At 33.7% G+C, this 12449-nt stretch overlaps 1 protein-coding gene across 1 annotated transcript; it reads left to right on the forward strand.

The window, feature by feature from the left end:
* Positions 1 to 4282: 4282 nt before the first annotated feature.
* LOC124839312 (cytokinin dehydrogenase 3-like) lies at positions 4283 to 8100 on the forward strand. The gene is made up of 5 exons (XM_047315083.2): positions 4283 to 4967; positions 5894 to 6021; positions 6698 to 6973; positions 7115 to 7383; positions 7474 to 8100. The coding sequence occupies exons 1-5, from the start codon at positions 4319 to 4321 to the stop codon at positions 7763 to 7765; spliced, it is 1614 nt and encodes a 537-aa protein (XP_047171039.1). The 5' UTR covers positions 4283 to 4318; the 3' UTR covers positions 7766 to 8100.
* Positions 8101 to 12449: the final 4349 nt, after the last annotated feature.

Consider the following 12449-nt stretch of genomic DNA (forward strand, 5'->3'; position numbering starts at 1 on the left):
GTCACTACGCCGACGTCGCAAAAGGGATGATTATTGGGGATGATTTTTCTGGTTTTTTGCAGGTTCCCATGGCTGCGCGAAAGGGAGTTTCGCAATTTGAGGGTTTTCAAAATAAAAGACACATGCAACTAAAAATCAACTGGTGCTTTAGGGTCCCAATTTTGCTAAACAAAACGTTCATAACTTAAGGTATTATTTGTTAGGTTCCTGTGATTGAAACCTAACTAAGCACACATTCAGTAGATAGAAACAGTAATGGAAGAATGAGATTTTTTCTATTATTCACAGTGAAAGAAATCCCTTTTACAACGAATGGGTTGGGAGCATAACCCTCTACAACCTTAATCGTTCGGTCGTGCACCCTTACAACATAAACCCTCTATAGCCTTAACCATTCGGTCGTGCACCATGTTCCCGCTACCACTCGGCCCCTCCCTTGATACCGTTCGGTTGGCCCCGTTACCGTTCGACTTCTATCCTAAACCCCAACTATCCTATCATCCTAGATCCTAACATTATTCTTGTTTGGCAACCATCTTTAAAGCCAGTTCTCATGGTGTACGTTTTCCCAGAACCTGTCTACAGGTAAAATGCAAAAAGAGACCATTGTAGTGACATGTAACTTCCGTTCACATTCGGAACCGCTCGGCCTTTGAGTAATGTTTGGGAGTGAAGAGTTTATAAGAGGAAGAAGACTTCCTAACTGTGAATACCGTTCGGCACCGTTCAACTACCGAGTTCGGCCATTAACAGTTAAGACCGAACGATCTTAACAGTTAATGGATAAAAGCCTTCTTTGTAAGTTTGTCATACCACTTTCAAAAGTAATTCCAATTCCAAACTCTCTAACCCAATCTTTGCATCCTTGAAGCTTCTCATCAACGATGAGAGGCCGAGCATGGACCGCGACCTTGACGCAGCAATCTTCCCCATCTTCCATGGGGAAGCAGCGTTGTAATAGAGAAAAAATATTGTAAAACTGAATGCACTGAAAAACATTGTCTCTGGTAGGTGTACATGTGTTTGTTTATATACAGGGAAACAAAACACTGGGACAGCTGCGCTATTGTTATGCATACAACTGTCTAAGGAATAAGCTGACTAAACACCCAATACAAGTTTCTCAGAGAGTGTGTGAATAATCAAAATTAGAATGAAAACGAGTTAGCTTTTTCAAAAGATTCGAAATTTGTTTGTTAAGCCATGGTAGGTGAATCTGGTGGCGGAAATACATTGCCGGCAAGGAGGGGGCCAAAAAATGGAGCTCCGGCGCCAAGTGAGAGTGAGAGAGTGAAGGAAAGAGATGTGAGTGAGAGTGACAAGCAGCAAATTATGTTGAAAAGTTGTCTCCCATTTGGAGCGAAAACGGTAACGTTTCTCTCTCTCTTCGATTTTTCTAATTGTGCGTGGATGAAGGGAAGATGTTGGAGCTGTGCATGAAGAATGGGTTACGACGCCGACGTAGTGATACTTTTTCCGATGGGAGGAAGAGAAAGGAGGTTTGGTGGCGGAGGGAGGGAGAAAAGAACTGATGGCGTCGTTGCTGACGGAGGATGAAAAGAAGCGGAGGTGGTGATGGTTGTGGAAAGAGGGAGAGTTTCAAAGATTACAGCATGACACTCCACCGTTAGCCAGCTCACCTTCTATTTAACGTCGTTGGTTTTTGAGGACGAAAAATTATATTTTCCTAAAGGAGAAGGACTAAAAAGTACCTTATTTTGAAAGAGAGACTAAAACCAAAATCGCGTGATAGTTTAGGAACTAAAAGTATATTTAAAAAAAAAAACCAGAATGATTTTCAGAGATGAATTATGGGATTTTTTGTATTATTGCGAATGAAAAATAATTGCTATCTTCTTATATAAACTTTTGAAACAGGAATTGAGAGTTTTTCCCTAAAGTATAAATATAGTTATGGGTTTATACTAGTGCCATGATAGGGATTGATCCGAATATTGGGCTGCATGTGTAGTGTATCGCTTATGATAATACACAAGAAAAAAGTGTCGAATATTCAACCTCAGTCACTGGTGGTGGCAACATATTACATCTCTATTCTATTCCCAAGTTGAATTTCAATTTCACCAAACATTTCCAAGACACGTAGGTGGACCTACACAATAAGGGTATATGGTATATATATATATATATATATATATATATATATATATATATATATATATATATATATATATATATATATATATATATATATATATATATATATATATATATATATATATATATATATATATTTTGAGGGCACCAAAATTTACTTTTCAAAGATAAACCCTTCTCTTGGTGCCATTATTTTTACCTCCTTTTGAAGAGATAAGAAGATACTGGTTTCGTTAGGTACAAGACCTAACTATCGCTGTTTCAACATGTGACAAGGTATACATAATTATTATGTGCTCATCAACTCCTCCATTTCAGCATCTCCAACATAAATTGCATACCATCCCTAGCAATTTATAATTTACCACTTTTTATTTCCTTTTCTGCATTTATTCGTCCTGAATGAAAATCTATATCGTCAAAGATTACAATCTTCGGTATGAAGCATTGTGGAATATATATGTTCTTCAGAATCATACATACTTGGTGGAGGGTCTTGCAATATGATAGCTCCTCTTACCAGCGAGATCTATTGGTCAAAGATTGTTCTTTGAATGCCCTTTTGTTCTTACTCTGATTAATTTTCGATGTCCTTGTCTTGGACCTGCAATTTCACATTTGTTTGCAATTTGGCCATTTGCCAAAACAACAATTCAGTACATATATTTTATACAGTTCAAATAATTATGACATGTATATATATATAAATATTAGCAACTGGAAAGACTCCCCTGAAAGCTAGCCATAGCCAAAAGAAATTATATTATTAAACAGTTCACTGGATTCTCTTGCGTGTGCATAGCATGCCATTGTTTTCTTCCTATATTCTGATAAAAGGCATGCCAGGTGCTTTCATTTTTTTTATATGTTCAGTCACCACGTAATTAATTAGGATTAGTTCAATCAGTAAGCATTGCTAATTAATTATTTGATCCCCTAACTCGAGAGATTTTAATAATGGCATGGTGGTATCTGTCACCTTATTGTGTTTGGCTAAGAACATGTTGAAACTGGGGGGAAGAAAATCATGTCGTGTAGAGACATTTATATGGCTTAGGAGGCACATTGTTGTGTTACGGTTAGCTTTCGTTTTCGTTTGATAACATATGTTGGAATAGATATGATGTTCTTCAACAAAATCTTGGCACCAAGAAAATCTGGTGTGATGTCTCTCTCAGTTTCCATTGACATCACGCTCCCATGAATTACAAAAGTTTAATGCAATATATATAGTTTGATCCAGCGGGAAGAAGTCCATGGTCCCGGGAAAGAAAATCTTGAGAGATCCTTTTGATAATTACCCCATTTTGACTCTCTCTTTAAATTCTTAAATTTCAAAACTTCAATTTGTAATATAAAATATAAAGGGTATATTTCAATTGACTAATTTTGACCAATCTTTGACCCTGAGATAAGAATCCAACGGCTCCAATTCAACTGCGTTATTTATTTATTTATTTTATTAGGCCACGGCCAACTATGGAAGAAGAAGCTTAAGTTTGTGGGTTCTGTTTTTGATGGTGATGGTGATTATGATGATGAGATAAACGCAATCACAGAAAAGGAAGCAACAATTGGAAGGCCTAATTAACACTTCATTAATTGCTTCTGCTCAGTTTAATTGCTTTACACAAAATACTTGGTGACTTTTGAGAAGAAGAACCAAATGCAATCTCTCCATCGTATCTTTTAGTTTGACATTTAGGATCCCTCCCTTTGCACCCAATTTAAATTTTTTGTGTTACAATGTATGATTTGTTTTGAATATTTTTCTATCCCAGTAAAAAATAACAAGAGGGTATTACTCAAGCAAACATATTTTAATTGCTCTCCCCTCTTTTTTTTTTTAATTTATTCCAAAAATGTGTGGAAGTAATTAAGAACATTCATATTTATTTTTTTGACAATATTTGTGAAATTTAAGTACTTTCATCTAATTTTCTCTCTCTATCTCTATACGTGTGTTTCTGAAATTAAATATTTTCCCGTATCCTCCTTTATCATGCAAAGTACTCTTCCATTCTATATATAGCCCCTACCTCCTCCACCTCCATTCCCCACTACCACAAAACACCAACAACCAAACAATTCCATCCACACTATAACAAAAAAACCACTCTCTCTTTCTCTCTTTCTCTCTTCTCTCTTCTTCTCTCTTCTTTCTTCTCCCATTCTCGTTCTTTCCCTCCAAACCACAAAAATGGTAGCTGAGAACCACCCTTCCCCCACATACTTCATCCTCTTACTCATAACCATCACGCGTTTGATCTCCACTGTCGGAAAAACCTCCCAATGGAAGGCTGTTTTACCTGCCGAGCTTGCCGAAGTAGACGAGGATGTCTTTGACAAGCTCCGAGGAGACTCGGAAGCTCTTCAGGGAAGAGCTTCTAAGGACTACGGCAACATAGCTCGGGAAGTCCCACTGGCGGTCTTCCACCCGGCGTCGGCGCAGGACATCGCACGCCTGATCAAGGCGTCGTACAGGGGGGCTGTCCCCTTCAAGGTGGCGGCGAGGGGACAAGGGCACTCCACGCGGGGGCAGGCGATGGCACGTGGCGGCGTGGTGGTGGACATGGCAGGGTTCAGAGAGAGGGGCAGTGGGGTGGGGATAAGGGTGAGCAACACGGTGGACCCTTCGGTTGGTTACTTTCACTACGCTGATGTCGGAGGGGAACAACTTTGGATCGATGTTCTTCACGCCACGCTCGAGCATGGACTTGCACCTCTCTCTTGGACTGATTACTTGTACTTGACAGTGGGAGGAACTCTCTCCAATGCTGGCATCAGTGGCCAAACCTTCCGCTTTGGTCCTCAAATCTCCACTGTTCGTGAAATGGATGTCATCACTGGTATCACACTTTCTTTTCTCCTCACCACTCACTCACTATACCTAACATATATAATAACAATAATAACTCCAACAAACCTAAATATTCTTGTTTATATAACTTGAACCTTCTGTCTAAAACTAAGATAAAACTTGAACTCTGATAAGAAAATGACTGCATAAAGTGAAGTATGCGTCTGAGTTTTGTTTATTGGGAGTGTCAGGGCTCTAAGATTTGTAAAGATGTTATAACAACCATCTGAATCTAAATAGTCGGTGTTTTAATATTGTGAGAATTGGTCATTGGGCACCTTGGAAAGTGTCACAGCTTGGAAAGGAAAGAAAGAGGGAGTTTTGGAGGGGAAAGGAGATAAAATAATGATTACAATGAGTTGCCTGAAAAAAATTAAGGTTTTTTTAATATTCATAGCTCTAATTGAGGTAACCAACGTGCCGTGGTTGTTAATGTTTTCAGAACTTCATTGCAACTTCGGGTACAGTGGCGTCTGTTCATATTTTAAGGAAAGAAAATTGAAAAGTACTGTAATGCATCAGACTGTGATCGCGATTGAAATTTATAAAAGCTTGCTTTTCGGACCTGTTCTTTGTTTTTTATTCGAATTATATTGTTTTAATCTAACAACGGAAACGAGTCTTGGTCTACAATTTTTGGTGAATGTTTTAGCAAACCTGGTCCCGTGTTTGAAAACTTCTTAACCGTGGATTCAGTTCACACGGTCAGTGATGGCCTCCTACATGTTCTTGTTTTAGATAACATGTTCATACACTTCTGGTCCAAGTCGTTCTTTCGTCAATTGTTTTATTGAAAATAAACTGGCAGATGAATTTTTTTTTTAAATGTTTGTTAAAAGAACATGTGCATGCATGCAATCATATATATTATTATTATTATTGTTTGTGTTTTAATGAAGTTTTGATTTGGTTTAGGAAAGGGAGAATCCGTGACCTGCTCTTCTCAGACAAATTCGGAGTTGTTTCACGCTGTTCTTGGAGGTTTAGGACAATTTGGAATTATAACAAGGGCAAGAATTGCTCTTGCTCCAGCTCCCAAGAGGGTACGTTTAAATCTTCAGAATTGACTAGGACTTTGTCTTGTAGCTTCTTCTTCCAACATTTCACATAGTGACGCCAATTCTACATGCTATATTATTCAACCATCAAGCTTTACGGAAGCATCGAATGTCCTTGTCCTAAAAGCTTTATGTCACCGTTTTTCTTGGTACCCCATACACACACACAAGTTTCACATTATGTCATCCATGAGAGACACACATGAAAACGAAAACCAGACGAGCTACAGGTGAAGAACGTGGATTCTTGAAATTGAAAAGCCATTAAAATGCGTGTAGGAAAAATGTACATGTCATAACTCAAAGTCTTTTGAAATACACAGTGACCCTTTTCAGACCATATAAGCCGACCAATAATTAGGCTCCTATTAACCTCTCTCGTCAACGATTCAACCTCTAATTTCTTAATAAAAAATCAACTGATATAACAACTGTATTTGAAAATACTACCAAGAAGATAGGCCCATACATTAATATGTTTCCACTAGAAAGGATAACAAAGTTGGTGAGTGAGATGATGGAATTGAATTTCACATAAGTACTCCAGCAGTACTATTTGATGGGACTCACTGCATAAACTATAATCATGTGATCATAATTGTTTTTCATCAGTACGATAATCAGTTAATGAAGGGTGAATTTTTTTGTTTTTTATTGGCAGGTTAAATGGGTTAGACTTTTGTACAATGAGTTTTCTGATTTTACAAAAGACCAAGAACAATTAATCTCAATCACTGGAAGGAAACAAAATATTGCAGTTGATTATGTGGAAGGGTCGTTGCTGATGCACCAAGGACCCATAAATAATTGGAGATCTTCTTTCTTCCCTTTAGCCGACCATGGTCGAATAATTTCACTAGTAACTCAACACAGCGTCCTCTATTGCCTAGAAGTTGCCAAATATTATGATGGCCAAAGTGAAAACAACGTGGACAAGGTACGTCTCCATTCATGTGCAATTGCCTTCATGATGTGTCCTTTCGTTTCTCTTGTCCTGTCTAATAAATAACCCTTTGTCACACTCCATCTTATAATTTTAATGTTGCAAAGTAACATTCTTATTTTCGTGTTGGTGTAGGAACTCCAAGTTTTACTCCAAGGACTGAGCTACATCCCTGGATTTTACTACGAAAAAGATGTCTCATACGTTGAGTTCTTGAACAGAGTCCGAGGTGGAGAGTTGAAGCTACAGTCACAGGGACTGTGGGATGTTCCTCACCCTTGGCTCAATTTGTTCATACCAAAATCTCAAATCATGGATTTTGACTCAGGCGTGTTCAAGAACATCATCCTTAAACGAAACATCACCACAGGACCTGTCTTGGTTTACCCCATGAACAGAAACAAGTAATTGAGCTGAACTACTTAATTAATCTCGATTTATGTTACATTTCTTCTCTTTTCTGACTCGAAATTTTGTAAAAAAAAAAAATACAGGTGGGACAATAGGATGTCAGCATCAATACCAGACGAGGAAATCTTCTACACAGTTGGGTTTTTGCATTCAAGTGGGTTTGATAATTGGAAGGACTATGATACTCAAAATAAAGAAATTCTGCAGTTTTGTAATGATGCTGGGATCAATATTAAGCAATATCTTCCCCACTACCGCACACAAGAAGATTGGACAAAGCATTTTGGCCCTAAATGGAGGACTTTTGTAGAAAGAAAACAGCAGTTTGATCCTAGAATGATTCTATCACCTGGACAAAGAATCTTTAACAATTAAACTAGCTTTTTTATAATATTTTTGCCCCAAATAAAAAGAAGAAAAAAAAAGAGGTTACACATATGGTGGGACTACCTAAATGTACACATAGGACCCATAGTTTAGATGATAGGGTTTGTACTTGTTTTTGTTAAGAGGGTGGGGTTAAAAGCTGCATGCCTTTGGCATATATGTAGATCAGGTTACACATACTTTAGATACGTTAGGTTGACAAAATCATGTGTGAAAGATGCACACAGCTAGCTGTACCTTTCTTTCCCTCACTCTTTTTCATTTCTCTATCATCATCACCACACAACTTACTTTTTCATCCGATAAAAGGTTTATAATTTTCATCTTCTGTGTCTCAAATACCACTTTATTAAGAGTAGTTTGCAACTTAATATGTGGAGGGTTCGTTTTGATCACGTTGTTCTAATCCTACATGATTTGTTAATTAATGTGTGCAATGAGTGTGTTTGGTGGCATTATTATTGTTATGGTTTTGGTTTTGCCTTCCTAATTTTGAACATGGGCACCCTAGCAATAATTGAGATCCTAGGTTAAGGAGGAACATCATTATTGTGTCTAAATTGAGAGTCCTAGCTGTATGGCATAATAATAAATCATCGTAGGTTGCTAGATAGATGTGATAACGCCAAATGCCTTCAAATACTATAATTAATCTCCATTGCGAGATCCTTCCTCTTAATTATATATCATTAAAAAGATTATGCTCCTTTACAAGAGAATACAACTCATTGCTCCTTAATTAATCTAAAGAATCATCCAATAAACAAATGCTGTTGTATATAATCCATGAACTGCATTTATCGAAAGTGTAGTTTACTTCAAGTTTGATACAGTTGTAATTTTTAAAAATTTAACAAAGTTAATTGAAAGTTCTATATATCAACTTAAAATGAGAAAGATAAACAATACATAGGTAAAAAAAAATACATAATACGTATACTTAAGTTTTTTAGATTGATAGTAATATTTTAATCTTTCATATAAAACTATTCATGACTAATTGATGTTAAAGTTTCTCCACCTATCACTTTAAAACATCCACCAGGAATTTATAAGAAAACTAATCCCTAAATACATATGTAAAAAAACTTTAATGAAAACGGTTTAAGCACAATAAAGATTTTTTTTTATCTCTAGAAGGGATAAATCTTCTATTATGGGAAAATGACATAGTTCATAGAAAATAAATAAAAATAGGAATGAATCATTTGCAGTAACCAAGGAATGCAATCTACGTATCTCGATTTTGCGAAGAATATATATCAATGAGAGGACACACAAGTGGCAGTGATGATTATTTTAATTTAAAGTTTTGATTGGATTCTAATTAATTTCCTCATAAGAAATAAAATAATCAAGTCAATTGCAACTAGACAGCAAGAATACAAAAATCCAGAAATGTGTCTTCGATATAATGAAGGAATACAGCAACAACGAAAATAATTATAAAAATGAAATTATCTAAAGTGCCACAGATATGTTTAATGAAAAATGTTTTGTTTTTCAAATTTTAATAATTAAGAAAAATACTTGTCATGACACATAAATATCAACTAACATTTTTGTATATATTATTCTTACTTTTTTTGCATAAACACCCGATATTGTTTAGCTTTATGTTAGCTTTTAATAATTTTTCGTTTCTAATTTATATGTTACAAATCCAATGTTGATATAAAAAAAGGTTCGAATTTTAACATATAAATAAAATGTAATCTGTATTTTATAAACCAGTTTTATGATGTTAAATTAAATATAAACGTTAAAAACAATATATTCCATCTAAAATGGAAAACCAAATCCAAAACGATTTTGGAATAGCCAATGATGCAAGGGATCAAATATATATATATAGGAAGAAAAATAAAACGTTCAAGCATACAAATTTTGAAAAATAATTATATAGCAAATGCAAATATAGTAATTATAAGAACGTCGATTTTTGCTAATGCATGTTGGATGTCCTAAAGCCAGTTATTAAAGAAATAAAAGGAATATTTTTATTAGAAATTGTGGAAAACTGCAAAGAGATAGATTATTAAAGAAATTGATTTGTTAAATATTTGATAGAAATGTTTTTGTAGGTATTAAAGCTATGATTCGTAGAGGTATTATTATTAAAGTTTGGGAGGATAAAATGCCCTAGATTCAAAACCTAACACCTTTACATTTGAGGGATTTATTCCTCGTAGTGCGCTCTAATAGATTTATTCTACTTTGTATTTTGCTTTTTCCGAAAAAGGGGTTCACAACATGTTTGGTATAATTAGTACAACGTAAATGCCGCCAATTAAAAACTAACATTTCACATGACAAATTGGAATATCTTAAATGTGTTGGAATATTTAAGAATTAAAAACAAAAACAAAAAAGCATTGTTGGATCGAATAGGAATAACTTTTTGCTTTTGGGGTATGAGACAGACCCACGAGTGAGTGACTTTGTTGTGACAAAGTATTAAGCAAAGTTCTTCTTCTAATCAAATAATTAGTGTTCATTTAAATTAAAGCAAAACCTCATCTACTTGTCGTTCCTTCGTGTTATCCATCAATAACACCATTGAATTTGTTGCTATCGTTTATTCTTAATTAACTAAAAGATTCCATAATAAAGTCACTTCGTTGTTCTTCGCCCCATAAAGTTTAACTTTTTTTCCCTTTACTTTTGTGTTAATTAACAACGTGCTTTGCGGCCACATTTGGGACCTTAATTAACTAATTAATTAATTAAAGAAATGGGTAATTGTGAACAAAAGAGGCCATGCAACACTTCATTCCAGCTTACAGGCAACAAGGAGACACAAAAAGTTAGTAGCCTCATCATTTTGTTGACTTTTCTTGCTGCCTATAGAGAATCAATGCTTTAATTGTTGTTGTGCAAAATCTAGGACACGAATTTCCAACATTCACACACGGTTATACTATCAAATTATGTCTGTTAACAATACGTTTTACGACAATAATTAATCTAACATTTTTCATTAATTAAATCATCATACCATGTAATCATGACCAAATCGTAACTTCTTTGTCGCTTTCCGCAAATCCTCCTAAAGCTTCACTTTGTTACCCGTTTGTTTTCCACTTCCAAACATCTTCGTATTAGTTTAATTATTCAAAGTTATAAAGTAATTTGGTAAAGTATTAGCGTAATTAATTAAGTTTGAGTTTGATCGATTTGCTTTGGAGGATTTTCTGATATGAGGGATTCGTTTTGCTTTTGGGTAGGATCAGAACCTATATCTTCTATTAATAGCTTAATAGATATAGCCTAACATAATAATTAGATGCTTGGAGCCATCATAATCTTCCACAACCACACTCAAAAGATTCTATATCTATCATAAAATCGACTGTGTGGGAGTTTTTTAATTACTATCGCATCATTATTACACCTTTTTTTCATATTAATATTAATCAAAATTAATATTTCTAGTGTTTAATTAATTGATGTTAATTTTTTATCATGATCATACAGGAGTTTTTCTTCCGGTTTTGATGCTCATATTAAACAAATTAGTCAGTGTACAATTTATGGTAGATAGTAAGATTTTTCTTCTCGAGATTATATCTCTTTATTCCTTACTAATGTCATTTGAATCATATGAACATAATTATAGAATTTAATATTCTTTTTATAGTTAACCAAAATTTAGAAAGTCTACTTAACAAGGCCTATTACATGATGAAAATTTTAAATTTTCATTAATTAAAGATTATAAGATTTATGCATGATATTAGGATTTGATGAGTGGATTACTTTATTTGAGTACATTATTATATTTTTTATACTTAATTTGTGAACTTTGATTTCTACTTTTTAAAAAAGATCAAACACCCTAACTATTTTTCTATATATATATATATATATATATATATATATATATATATATATATATATATATATATATATATATATATATATATATATATATATATATATATATATATATATATATATATATATATATATATAATCTTTGTAAAAAAGATTAGAATACTCCATTACATATGTATATATTTTACCAATAAAAAAAGTGAATTATCATTTCTATATCTTACTTTGAAAGTAGAGAATTAATTAAAATAATAATAATACTCAAAATCATTACAGATGTTACACATAACCCACGAGTTTTTATAGCAATTTCCAGTAACAATTTTCTGCGAAATGATAATCCCATTGTAAAACATAAAATTATGTTAAGACTATGATTTGTTCACTGATTACTATAATCCATTAACTTGTCAATCACTTTTAGTTTCATAATGTATCACTACAATATTCTTTTGTTTTCAAATGAAGTTTTAACTAATGTTAAAAACTTCTGCATTGGTATTTCAATCATAATAAGGAATTAAAAAATTACATAAAATTCATTTTTTAAGTTTATATTTAAATATTCGTTTATATATTTGGATTTAAATTCAATTAATTGTACTTTTAAAATTTATTTTGGGATGTGGATTGGTTTCGATAATTAAGAATTGAAAAATAAAGAATATTTTTTTGAGTTGATATTTCTCTACTCGTTTATGTATATAAGTTCAACTAATTAATAAAATACAATCATCTCCAATGTTAACTTTAGTTATGAATGACAATTTAATGTCACCTAAATTACTCAATTTAAATTCCTTTTACATACAAAAACTAAATTCTTATATATTTT

This window comes from Vigna umbellata, chromosome 2 (assembly GCF_029865625.1).
Source record: "Vigna umbellata cultivar VRB3 chromosome 2, Vumbellata_1.0, whole genome shotgun sequence".
Classification (NCBI taxonomy): domain Eukaryota; kingdom Viridiplantae; phylum Streptophyta; class Magnoliopsida; order Fabales; family Fabaceae; genus Vigna; species Vigna umbellata.

Bases quoted from the DNA above. Each gene is read 5' to 3' on its own strand.
- LOC124839312 (XM_047315083.2), top strand. From the start codon at position 4,319: ATGGTAGCTGAGAACCACCCTTCCCCCACATACTTCATCCTCTTACTC. The intron at 4,968-5,893 runs GTATCACACTTT...GATTTGGTTTAG, and splicing joins TGAAATGGATGTCATCACTG to GAAAGGGAGAATCCGTGACC. The intron at 6,022-6,697 runs GTACGTTTAAAT...TTTTATTGGCAG, and splicing joins TTGCTCCAGCTCCCAAGAGG to GTTAAATGGGTTAGACTTTT.